Source organism: Petaurus breviceps, unplaced genomic scaffold, assembly GCF_028583685.1.
Source record: "Petaurus breviceps papuanus isolate PSGF00001 unplaced genomic scaffold, PetGlider_PUasm1.0 558, whole genome shotgun sequence".
Lineage (NCBI taxonomy): Eukaryota > Metazoa > Chordata > Mammalia > Diprotodontia > Petauridae > Petaurus > Petaurus breviceps.
Genome location: NW_027186376.1, coordinates 3,598,476 through 3,610,759, shown reverse-complemented (window position 1 = coordinate 3,610,759; position 12,284 = coordinate 3,598,476). Strand labels below are relative to the sequence as shown.

General features: G+C 46.0%; 1 protein-coding gene across 1 annotated transcript in view; it reads right to left on the bottom strand.

The window, feature by feature from the left end:
- Positions 1-2,164: 2,164 nt before the first annotated feature.
- PARVG (parvin gamma) overlaps positions 2,165-12,284 on the bottom strand; it is a 33,199-nt gene continuing 23,079 nt past the window's right edge. Inside the window, exons 8-13 of the mRNA XM_069102914.1 lie at positions 11,205-11,227; positions 9,629-9,690; positions 9,474-9,542; positions 5,773-5,874; positions 4,354-4,426; positions 2,165-2,476 (exon numbers count right to left, since the gene is read on the bottom strand). Coding sequence (XP_068959015.1) covers positions 2,367-2,476; positions 4,354-4,426; positions 5,773-5,874; positions 9,474-9,542; positions 9,629-9,690; positions 11,205-11,227 — 439 coding nt within the window. The 3' untranslated portion in view covers positions 2,165-2,366. The remainder of the gene's footprint in view (positions 2,477-4,353; positions 4,427-5,772; positions 5,875-9,473; positions 9,543-9,628; positions 9,691-11,204; positions 11,228-12,284) is intronic.

Sequence of the window (12,284 nt, the reverse complement as noted above, 5' to 3'; positions counted from 1 at the left end):
TCTGGCTTCAAATTAAGAACTGCATTTGAACTTGCTGTGGAAGGCCATGGTAACATCCATATTAGCTATGGGTGCCACATACACTCCTTCCCTCTGCTTTTTTCTCCCTTGATGGTTTTCTACCTAAAATGCCAATTTCTGGGCATAATCTCCTCAGCTGTAGAAATGAAGCCCTGCAAATACCATCTTTAATCCTCCTGCAAGGTTTGATTCCCTTGGAAAACAGAAAATGCCAGGGCTTATTTAAGAGAAAGCTCTGCACTAGCTCCCCCATAGGCAGGCAGGACCTCACCCCAAGGAGAGGTTTTTTTTAATTTTTTTTTCTACAAAAGATGTGAAAATAGCCACAGGATTTAGCTTTAGATACAGTTCCTTTGGTGAACTGATTTAATTAAATTTTCTGGGAGAAGCAAGATGATTATTTTCAAACTTGTTGGCACCAGATGTCTTGTGAATCTCAGAACAATAAATTCCAGTGGTTGGCAATGAGGACGAAGGATTTCTAAGGCCCTTCTCGGCTCTGACATTGAATGTTCTAAAGGCTCTTCCAGCTCTGATATTCTAGGACTCTATAACCTTGGGTCTGGGTCTGCCCCTTTCCTTTGACCCTCCCAAGGGACCATGCACACCCAGACCTAGGGAAGGAAGGCTATTCTATCATATCTGGAAGCTTAACAAAAATCATGAAGAATAAAAGGATAGGCAGCCCCCCCACTTACTCTCTTCTTCCGTGCACCCCTGTCCACACTCTCTACGAGATAACAACACTGGTCTGTCTCTTTGGGGAGGCTGTTTTTCTTGGTATCCCCAGCACTTAATACAGTGTCTGGAACATACCAAGTGCTTAATGTTCATTGGCTTGACTTGATTACTTGATGCAGCCAACCTTTAGTGGAAGGTAGGGAATTTCCCATTCTTGGATGTTTCCAAGCAGAGACTATTAGCCTTTGTCAGGAATAACATGGAGGGAATCCTGTCCGTTTCCTGGTTGGGTGACATGCTCCCCCCATCTCTGAAGTCCCATTCAGCTTCCATTCTCTATGACTCTCTGGGTGGGAGTTATACTGGAATACTCAGATCGATCTATGACCTCATCAATATGGTTGTTCCCTCCAAAGAGGAAGATGGCAACTCATTCTTGCCTCCCCACCTTACGTCCCTTGCACTCTCAGTCTCCCATTAGTTAACCACAGCAGATCCACCCAATATGCTAGAGGCCTTCCCTGACATGACCGGGACACCAAGGTGTAATGGGAATGGGAATTTGAAGATCTTCCCTGCCCCTTAATAGATCTAGGGGGGAGTTTGAAGAGCCCCCTGCTGTGAAGATAAACTCTGCCCCCTAAGAGGCTGAATGTGGTCACATGGAGGCTACGGTGAGAGGAGTTTGCTGAAGGGAAGCAGAGCCCACAGGAAGCTGTTCAGAGCTAGCCAGATGGTGGGAGAGAAAGGAGACTCAGGCAAGGAGTCAGAGAGGTTTGTGAGTAAGTATTGATCTTGTATTGATTTGTGGGAAGGCTGAAGGATGCTGTGGCTCTCAGTGTTATGGTTTCTGAATATCTTTGGTACTATGATGGAATTGGCTTACTGGTTTGGGGATTCGGTTTTCTGGTGTCTAAATAAATGCTTCAGTTCTGTCCTCTATCTGGAGAGTTTGGTATATTTTGCAATTGAATGCCATGTGATACTTACAGTCACAGTATTTATCATGATCGTGGACACTGTAAATATTGCATTGGCGCTATACAATGTAATGCTTGTCCAATGAGATGAATTTCAGCCCTTTGATACAAGGAAAGGCTTTCTAACATTAAGTGCTGTCCAAAAATGTAATGGGAGGGATTTTCCCTTTACAGAAAATGTCCAAGGGAACACTAAGGGAACCCTTGACAGGAATGAAATAAGGGGATGTGGACATGGAGAGGTGCTGGATTCAATGACCTCAGAGGTTCCTCTTAGTTCTGAGATGAATGGTGCTGCCATTCTCTATCAGTCCTCCTCCTCCTGGGCAATTAGAAAGCCAAACACAAGCCTTCATGGACTCTGTCAGCAACCTTGGTGAACGCTTCTTGTCCCTTCATGAGCACAGGGGTTAAAGAGCTGATCAGATGTCCTGAGCAGTCATCCACCCTACCAGGACTGAGTTCAAGGTTAGAGGGCCACATTCTTTCAGAGGTAAGCTCACATTTATTGGGGATATAAAGCCACAGCTGAAACTTAAGCAGATTCCCAGATTCCAAACATGCCACCACCACTCCTCACTCAACTTTCATGGATCCCTGTTCCTCTGAGGATTAAACGCATGTGCAAAGATCTCATTGGTTGAACCACAGACCTCTTCAGGAGAGTCCCATCTTCAAGGACTCCTAATTCCCAGCTTCTGTCTTTGTCTCCTCAGGGGTCTCATGCATCTTGTGTTTGGAGAACAAGCTGTAGAGAACCCTCAGGGTAGCTTTGGTGTCTCCATTGGTGATGTCTGTGGACAGAAGAGGGAGGAACACATTTCTGTTTGTTTATTCATTCAGCAAACTTTATTAAATAAATACTCATTGTTTGCAGGTTGGTATGCAGGGCCCTACTGGGGCTCCTGAGCTGAGTTCACCCCAGGCTGCTCACAGTCTATTAAGACAGACCACAGCATGGAGGAGAGCCCTAGACTCAGACACAGGAATCCCAGGTTCAAATCCTGGCTCCACAATTGTATCTCTGTGAAAATCACTTCCCTTCTTGGAGACTCAGTTTCCTCCTCTGTAAAAGAGATTTTAAAAAGGATTTGGGGGAAAAAAGCCCTTGGCTGGGAATATCACAGAGTCAGGAGAGTATAGAATCACCCATTTGGAACCAGAAGGGACCTTAGAAGGCAGCTGATCCAACCCTTTCTTTTTATAGGCCCAGAGAGGGCAAGGACCTTGCTCAGAGATAGCAGAGATAGGGCACAGAGATGGCATGAGGCAGGACTGAGATCTGAACCCAGGTCCTCTGTCTCCGAATCCAGCATCCTTTCCACTGAGTCAGTGCTCCAAGCATCACAGAAGCCTTGAGAAAGGCTTTCTGGCAGCAGAAAGACCTGCTTCTGACATCACCTGGCTGTGTGACCTTTGGTCAGTCACTTCACTTTTCTATGCTCCCACACAACTTCCCAAAACTTCAAATTGCAGAAGTGTTACCAGTCTTCATTGGTAGAGGGGCTTTCCTCACTGGCTATTTATTCCTTATACCAGTGAACTCAGTGGTCTGCACCAAAATAAAATAAAACCAACCAAACAAGTAAAAACAAGATAGAAGAAAGAAAATATTGTGAGAATTCAAAAGATGAAGAGGTCATTTCTGGCTGGGAGAATTAGGGAGGGCTTCATAGAAGAGGTAGCATTGGGGCATGCCCACCAAAGGATGGGTAGGAATTGATCAGATGGAGATGGGCAGTGGTAAGGAAGGGGAGGGTATTCTGGGCAGAGGGAACAGCATGAGCAAAGCCACAAAGGTGGGAAACCAGCAGTTATCCAGTCGGAAAGTTATTACCAGGGAAGGGGAGTAACATGACATGGAATGGGAAGGTGGTGCCTGATTACAAAAGTCTTCAAGGGAGGAGGTTGAGCTTTACTCAATAGGCCATAGGGGATCCTGGAAGCTTGCTGAGTGGAGCGGTGACATGAGCAGATCTATTCATAAGAAAAATGATCCTGAAGGGATCTGGAGGGTGGATTAAAAGAGAAGGAAGGTGGGGAAATGGCTAATGCAGTAGCCCAGGCAGATGGCAACGAGGACTTGTCCCAGGGTGATGCCCATGGGCACCAAGATCCATGGCCTGGGGGTGAAATGGAGAGGACTTGGGGATTGATCATCATGTGTTTAGCATTAGACCTTTTAAATGGCTAGCTCTGGGGCCCTTCCCTGTCAAAATCAGCCCCCTCTAGAAGTCTCTGCTTCGGACTAACCCCCACACTGATCCTTGAAGCTCAAGCCTGAGACTTCTGACAAACCTGTGAGGTAGTCAGCCACAGCAGATGGCATCATCTTCATTTTACAGATAAGGAAACTGAGGATCAGACACAGGGGACACATGCTCAGACTCACACAGCTAAGGAAGTACTCATTCCAAGCTGGGAAACAGAAGCAGTTTTCTGACTATAATCGAGCTTCTCTCTATCCTGGCTCCTGGCACAGAGCCAGGCACACATTAAGTGCTTAATAAATGTCTGCTGATTGTCTTAGTCCCTCTGAGAGGGGCACAGGCAGCAGCTGAGTGAGATGCATGAAGACTTCCTGGCTCTCAAGGAGGCTGCTCTCCTGCCAGCCAGGGAGGCCATCCCTGCTTCTGGCTAACAAGAGCAAAGCAACTGGGCTCCCACAGACCTTCGGGGTGGACTGGGTAAGTGAGCAGGTCTCCATCCTTCAGCAGGTCCATGGCCAGGTTAACGTTATGCAGCTGAAAGAGAAAGGGCCACCCATGAAAACAGAAAAGGGCAGTCTGTCCTCACTTGAGAAGTGGTTCCAGAAACCACCCAGGCTGGGAAGACACCAAAATCCAAAGACAGCTCCTTGGGCTCTGTCGGGCAAGAAAGGGAGCAGAGTATTGACCTGGGGGCTGGTCCTGGCTCTGCCCAGGCTGACAGCATGACCTTGAACAAGCCATTGCATGACTCTGGGCTGCAGTTTTACAACCCAGAAAGGAGGGAGCTTCACCAACTGAAAACTAAGGCCCCTCCCAGCCGTGACATCCCCTGTTCTAAGGCTCCTCCCAACCGTGACATCCCCTGTTCTAAGGCCCTCCCAGATCTGACATCCCCTGTTCTCAGGCCCCTCCCAGCCATGACATCCCCTGTTCTAAGGCCCTCCCAGCCATGACATCCCCTGTTCTAAGGCCCTCCCAGCTCTGACATCCCCTGTTCTCAGGCCCCTCCCAGCTCTGATATTCTATAATGTTCTAACATCCCCTGTTCCAAGGCCCCTTTCAGTCTTCTTCATCGGTGATTCTCTCCCTATGCTGCTGGGTTAGTTGTCCTCTCTCACAAAGACCCTGACAGGCTTTGACAAAAGGAAAACCATTTAATTATCTTGCAAACATGTTTGCCGCCATTGCCTGGGGAAAGAGTAGTTCCTCAGATTGCATGGAGCTCATCTATTTCAGAAAACGCCTTGTGCTCATGCAATGGAAAGGAAACCCTAATGGAGCTCTGAGTGACGAGGGACCCCAGCCTGGAGGGGGAGGGGCAGGGTGAGGAGGAGAGCCACATGAGCCCCCTGTGATGTTCCCCAGTCTGGGCTGCCTCCCTCACCAGGAAGCTGGGGGCCCTTCCTCCAGACCTACCTGCCCCAAATGGGGCCCCCAAGGATCGGGTCCCCAGCTGCACTGATATCCTCTTTCCATCCATCTCTCTCTGGGGAGGGGAGGAGGCTGGAACTGGAAAGATGATGCTTGGAATGACCTTTGCTTCCCCCCTTCAGGGATCTGTGATTTCATCAGGAAGAACAGCCCCATCTGTCTAGTGCTTCTCAAGGATTACTATCTTCAGTTCAATTTGACACATAAAGAGACTAAGGATCAGAAAGCTCAAGTGACCTTATCAATCAGTCAATTAAGGAGCACTTATTAAGCACCTGGCAGACAGGAGAACATCATCCAGGTTTGCTGCCTGCCTGCCAGGCACTGTACCAGGTGCTGGAATTTCCAGGCTTCCAGTAGGATCAGAATTCCTCAAAGGGAAGGACTAGCTCCTTTAGCTTTGTGTCCTTGGCCCCGGTATATCTTAGAGGGAGTCAAGAGCAACTCACCATTTCAGCAGGAGAACTGGGGGTCAGGAAAAAATCTTTCAAGTTCACAAAATAGCCTTCAAGCTGACCGATCAACAGGATTAGAATAACCCCATCTGCAAACTACAAGAGAGGCAGGGTGAGGGTCAGTTTGGTCGTTGTGCTTCTGAGAAACTGGATTGCCCTCAATCCTGTAAGCTCTGCTAAAACTCCCACTGTTGCTAGGCATTTAGTGGAATGTGAGTCTTGAAGGAATCTAAGACTTCCAGGGCATTGACAGGAGGAGGAAGAGAGGAGAGGGGAGATGGAATGTCCTGTACAGGGAAAAGTTCAGGCCAGCGTGGCTGGAGAAATGTCTAAGCAGCCTGCACAGGGAAGTTGTGGCCAAACTGTGATGGCCCAAAATGCCAGACAGAGGAGTCGATTTTATCCCCACAGCAGGAGAGAGTCACAAAAGATCAGAACCCAGTTTTACTGGAGAGACTGCAAATCAAAAAAATTCCCAAGTATTCCAACAAGGAAATGGAATTCCCCAGGAGGGAATGAGCTGCCTGTCACTGGAAAGCCTTCAAGGGAACAAAGTCCTCATCAGAGATGTTGGCAAGGTTGACCTCAAGGTCCCTTACAGCTCTGATATTCTATTGTCCTGCTGCGATTCCAGTCCGTCTGGGAGGGACAGAAACAGAGCGAAAATCCCATCTATTTCTAGGAATCTCATATTCAGTGTTTTCTATTTCGTGTGTGTGTGTGTATGTGCCTTCCACATCACAAGAGTGCAAAGAACATGGAGAGAGGCCACATGGAGTAGTGGCTAGAGAGTCAGCATCAGAGTCAAGACATCGGTCCTGTCTCTGGCGCATACTGGCTGTAGGACTTTAGTTAACGCCTCGATGTCCCAGGCAACTCTTTATACTTACAACATGCAGCAGAGTGGGGCAATCTGCTCGGGTAGAGGAAGCTTCCTCATGGGAAATTCCTTATATTAATGGAATCACAGATCTAATTTTTTTTAAGAAGGAAGGAAGGAAAGAAAAAAGAAAGGAAGAAAGAGAAAGGAACAAGGAAGGGAGGAGGAAGGGAGGGAAAGAAGAAAGGAAGCAGGGAGGGAGGGAATGTGGGAAGGAAAGAAGAAGGGGAGGAAGGGAAAAGGAAGGAAGAACGGAAAGGGCAGGGAACAAGGAAAGGAGGGAAGAAAGAAGGAAAAATATGGATTTATGGTTTAAGTCCCAGGACTGTTATTGTGTAACTCTATACCTCTTTTTCTATGTTCTGTTAATTTAGTAATCTTGAGAAAGTCACTTAATCTCCCTGGATTTCAACTTCCTCATCTGTAAAATAGGGGAGTCAGAATATATGGCTTCTTAGGTCTTATGGTAGGGGTATGCCGGTAAATGTTTAACAACCAAGTCTTCAGAAGAACAATTGTAGGGGAGGCCAGGTGGCGAAGTGAGTAAGAGTGCCAGCCTGAGTTGGGAGACCTGGGATGGAATTCGGGCTCAGATACTTAGCACCACACCCAGAAATAACTGGCCAAGTAACCTTGAGCAAGTTACTTAACCCCAATTGCTTTAAAAAAAAAAACTGTATCCAGGACATACTTCCAAGTTCAATAAGCATTGTTAATTTTATCCATCACTTTCTTAAGCCTAGACAATCAACAGAACAATAAATCAAGCCTTAATTTGTAGCACTTACTGATTCTCAAGGTTTAAATGCTCACACTGCCATTTTAACAATCAGCTTTCTCAATAGGAATGGGCCCCAGAACACCTCTCCTTCCACTTCTAAGCCTGTATTCCTATGATCCTTGTGCCTCAGTTTCCTATTTTGTAAAATGACTAGATGGCTTCTTAGGTCCCTTCTGCCTCTAAACCTTTATTCCTATGATCCCAAGTAATTTTCCTTCACAGCACCTCAGTTTCCTATTCCATAAAAATGGGGCTCAGAGTTGCCTTCCAGCTAAAAGAGCTTTTTCCTTCTCCGTGGGACCTGATAGCATCTGAATTCCCCCAAAAGAGCCTTTGAGAACCCAGGCTCGCCTTCCCACCAGGATGAGCCATCAGACAGGGCCATCCGTGGGGATCCCATGAATCTGCCTGCCTATATTTAGGGAAACAAAGCTGTACACGATGCCAACCACATCCTCCGCTAATACAATCCCACGGAGCAGCCTCAGGGGTATCAAAGAGGAGATCATTTATCCGAGGGAAATCATCATTCAAGTCCCATAATGGAATTTCCTTAGATGAGCTCTGGCCTCTTGCTATTTGTCTTGGGCTAAGAGTTTCTCAGCAGATACTGCAGAGTTAACACAATAGTCCTTCTTTGTGGCATCATCCCTTCCATTCAGCCTTCTCCAAACGCTCTCTCCATCCTGTGTTCTTCTCCTCCAAATCTGATCATTCTACCGGGGTCACCCAGCAGGTCGGAGACAGCAGAGAGACCCAGGAGCTAAAACCCATGAATAATGAGGATGCACCAGAGAGACAGATGCATAGAAGGTATTTTAATAACAGGCAGACAGAGTCTGAATGTTTTAACGAGATATTTGCAAATGCGGGAAGAAGTGAAAGATTTTCTAGCACCAGATCTTGGGGCTGACACATAGTAGGTCCTTCAATGTTTGTGAAATGAATGAATAAAATCCCTTGACCCACCATCCCCTCAGTCTATCACCTCATCTCTCTCCTCCCTTTTCCTGCCAAGGTCTTAGAAAGAGCTGTCTCCTCTTGCTGCCTTCTGTGTCACTCAGCTGATCAGAAAGCTTCAGGACTCCCTCTAGGACAGAAATACAACCTTTTCAGTGGAGCAGCGAAGGTTCTCCAGAATCTGGCTCCTACCTAGCATTCCCTGCTCCTCTTCATATAGTCTACATCCCAGCCAAACTAGATTATTACATCTTGCCTGACTGCAACATTGCATCTTTCACCTCGCAGCAATCGGCATCCCACGTGTCTGGAACACGTATCTCCCTCATTTCTGTTGGTTAAAATCCTCTGAGGCTCAGGTCAGATGCCACCTCTTCCAGGAAGCCTCCCCTGATCTTCCCAGTGCAATGTGATCTCTTCCTTCATTAGTTCTAAAGCATTTTTTCTCAATTTCTCCTTTGTTCTTTGCATCATATTCATTTGTCCATAAGTCATATCAATAACTCCCAGTGGTACAAATGGTGCCTTTTAGACAACTTTATAGCCATAGAAAATTGCCCAAGGCACCGAGAGATTGTGACCTACTGATGGGTCTCCTAGCCAGTATGTGTCCAAAGGGGGACGTGAACCAGTCTTCCTGTCTTCCCAGCTCTCTCTCCTCTAAGCCATGGTGTCACCGTGGCTAAGCTTCTGAAGGCCAGGGACTAGGTCTTGTTCCATTTGTGTATCCCCAGCACCCACACAGTGTCTTCCATGAGTAAACATTTAATAAACTGTGTTGAATCGCACCCTAACCACTTTTTCCCTTCCCCAGTGCCTGGCACAAGGGTCTGTGCACAACATGTTTGTTGAAAGGGAAAAAAAAAAGGAATGGTCTTGAACACGAGAAGGTCATCACAGCTTTTCAGGGAGGGACTTGTCAGCACAAATCCTCTCTGCGTTCTTCAAGCCATCACCCAAGTTATCTCGAGAGAAGAAAATCTATTTTTTTTTAATGAATATCTAAAGTAAAAGTGAGTAGCTTGGTACCCAGACCCCCTGGGTGAACCCAGGTACTAGTCTGGGAGTCCCTACCTGGGTATCAATATTCTGCACAGATAACCCCAAACGCTCCATCTTCTTGTTGACAAACCGTATGATTGCCTGTGAGAAAGAGGAAAAAACCATAACTGAGCAGCCCACAACAGGCCACCATGATCAGCTTTCAGCATCCCCACGCTCTCACTCACCTCTTTAACAGCATTCACTTTCTCTGGGGCAAGTTTAAATAATTCATCAAAGACGTCGACTTCTGCAGAAACATATTCAATAAAGGCTTCATTAGGATTCTATTACTTGCAAGATGAGCAAAGAGAGAGCTGTCATTAGAGAACTTCCCTTCTCTGGAGCCTAGCCCTAATGCACTCAGCATCAACACGGTAACTTGATAGTCATTCACTCTCTCGTTCATTCATTCTCTTATTCCTTTGTTCACTCATTTACTTATTCACTTATTCATTCAATTGCCCTTGTTCCTTTATTCACTCACTCATTCATCTGTCCACCTCACTTATTCCTTCATTTATTCATTCACTCACTCCCTTATTCCTTAATTCACTCATTTATTCACATGTCCATATATTCAATTATTCATCCACTAATTCACTTGTTCCCTTATTTACTTATTCACCCATTCATTCATTCAACTCATTTATTACTTTATTTGCTTAATGATTCATATATTCATTTATTCACTTACTTGTTCACTCATTTATTTGCTTATTCACTCACTCATTCAACTCATTTATTCCTTTATTTGCTCATTCATTCACATATTTAATTATTCACTCATTTACTTATCCACTAATAAATTCCTTGGGAAGTAATGAGCTCTCCTTTCCTGAAGAGCTCCAAATAGAGGCTGGATAATTGCTTACTGGGGCTTATGTATAGGGAACTCTTAGTCTACTATGAGCTGGATGCCCTCTGGCTTCCCTTCTAATTCTGAAATTCTATAATTCTAGAGTCTTGGGAAACAATAAACTCAATTCTCTCACACAGTCATGGAACCCTTTATGGTCACTATTTCCTTTGAACCCCATGGCATGACAGCCCTGGTATGTAGGTCATGAAAACATTGTTAGCCCATTTCACGGGTGGGCAAATAGGTTTAGAGAAGGAGAAAGGTGACTTCCCAATGGTTATACAGCCAGTTGAGGGTGGACCTAAAATTGGAGCCCAGATCTCCTAATTCTGAGTGCCTTGCCATCCCCAATACATCCCACTATCAGAAAGACAGATGGACAAGCAGGGAGGCAGACAGACAAGACACTTGAGAGGTACACGCTAAACTATGAGACAAGTATATGTATCCTCCATTAGACTATAGGTACTGTATTTTTTTTTTCGTTTTTGTATCCTCAGCACCCAAAACAGACCTGTGGCATTATAGAAGGTTGGGGAAGTCATGGTCTATGACTTATTTTTTTCTCAGAGTAGATGTCTTCCAATACAGAAACACCCTATGTGAAAGCATTTCATCCACCTGCCTGTGATGTATTAGTTGGCCTGGGGCACTCAGAGTCTAAGTGACTTGGTAAGTATATGTCAAAAGCTGGACTTGAACCCAGATCCTCCTGGCTCCAAAGTGACTTGCTACTCTCTATGACCTGTCTCCCCTCCCCAAGAACATGAGACATGCTTGATAAATGTTTGTTGGGAGAAAGTGAATTGAATGCAAGGCAAGATCATTCATCATGCATCTCTCTGGCAATAGCCAAGTAATAGGAAGAGATTTCTGCTTTTCCACCTGGGGGGAAGACTTACTGGACTGCTGATCCGAATCCACGCTAAAGACAAAAGAAAAAAGTGGTTAAAAACCCAGCTGGTGCTAACATCCATCCCTCCCTCCTGCGGCTGCACTTCAGCGAGAAGCTAGGCAACCAAAATCTCTCAATCAAAGTTTCCTGAGTCAACAGCTCCTCCTGCCTTGGTTTGAGGGAGTCAGTGGGGCTGACCTGGCTCCAGGCCATTCCAGGGGCTCTTACAAGGCCACCCCTCACCCGTGCCTCTGGACAAGGAGCACACACAGACAGAAGGAAATGAGAAGAAGCAGACTGCCCTCTGCAAAGGGGGCAAAGCCCTAACTCTGGACACAGCCCCCAGTGTGTCTCATAGCCCAAATGGAAAATAAGGAGCAAGGTCATTAAATGACGGATGACCCATAACCTTGAACTGAGAAAGGGGCTTTTATGAGCCAGAGGGAGAAAAGCATCTGATATTCCTCAATATTCATGACAGCATCATGGAGGGGGCGCAAATTCTTGAAATGCCTCAGCCTTCCCTACGAAAACCCCAAATTCTAAGTTTACCAATAATGGCCCTTCATCAGGAAGAAATTAATTGCTCATGGTCCAGTGACTTACGAGCTGTGTGACCCTGGACAAACCATTGGCCCTCCCTAAGTATCTGTTTCCCCAACTGTAAAATAGGGTGACATTATCTTGTCAATATGGAACAAACCATGGGCATCCCTTCTGTGTAGAAATACAGACAGAAGGCTTGGTCAGGCCTGCTGCCACACTCTCACCCTTTATGAACTCATTGGCTCCATAGGATGCTTGAGGGAAAGGACTTGGTAAATGAGTTTGGCAAATTAACCCTTCAGCGCATATAAATTTTTTAATATTGCATTTTAAAATATCTCTGTATTCAGCATTTCAATCACAGAACCAAAGAATATCAGTGATGAGAAGATTTTGGAGACAAAATCAGGGCTGGGAGGGAGCTTAGAACAGGGAAGGTCAGGGCTGGGAGGGAGCTTAGAACAGGGAAGGTCAGGGCTGGGAGGGAGCTTAGAACAGGGAAGGTCAGGGCTGGGAGGGAGCTTAGAACAGGGAAGGTCAG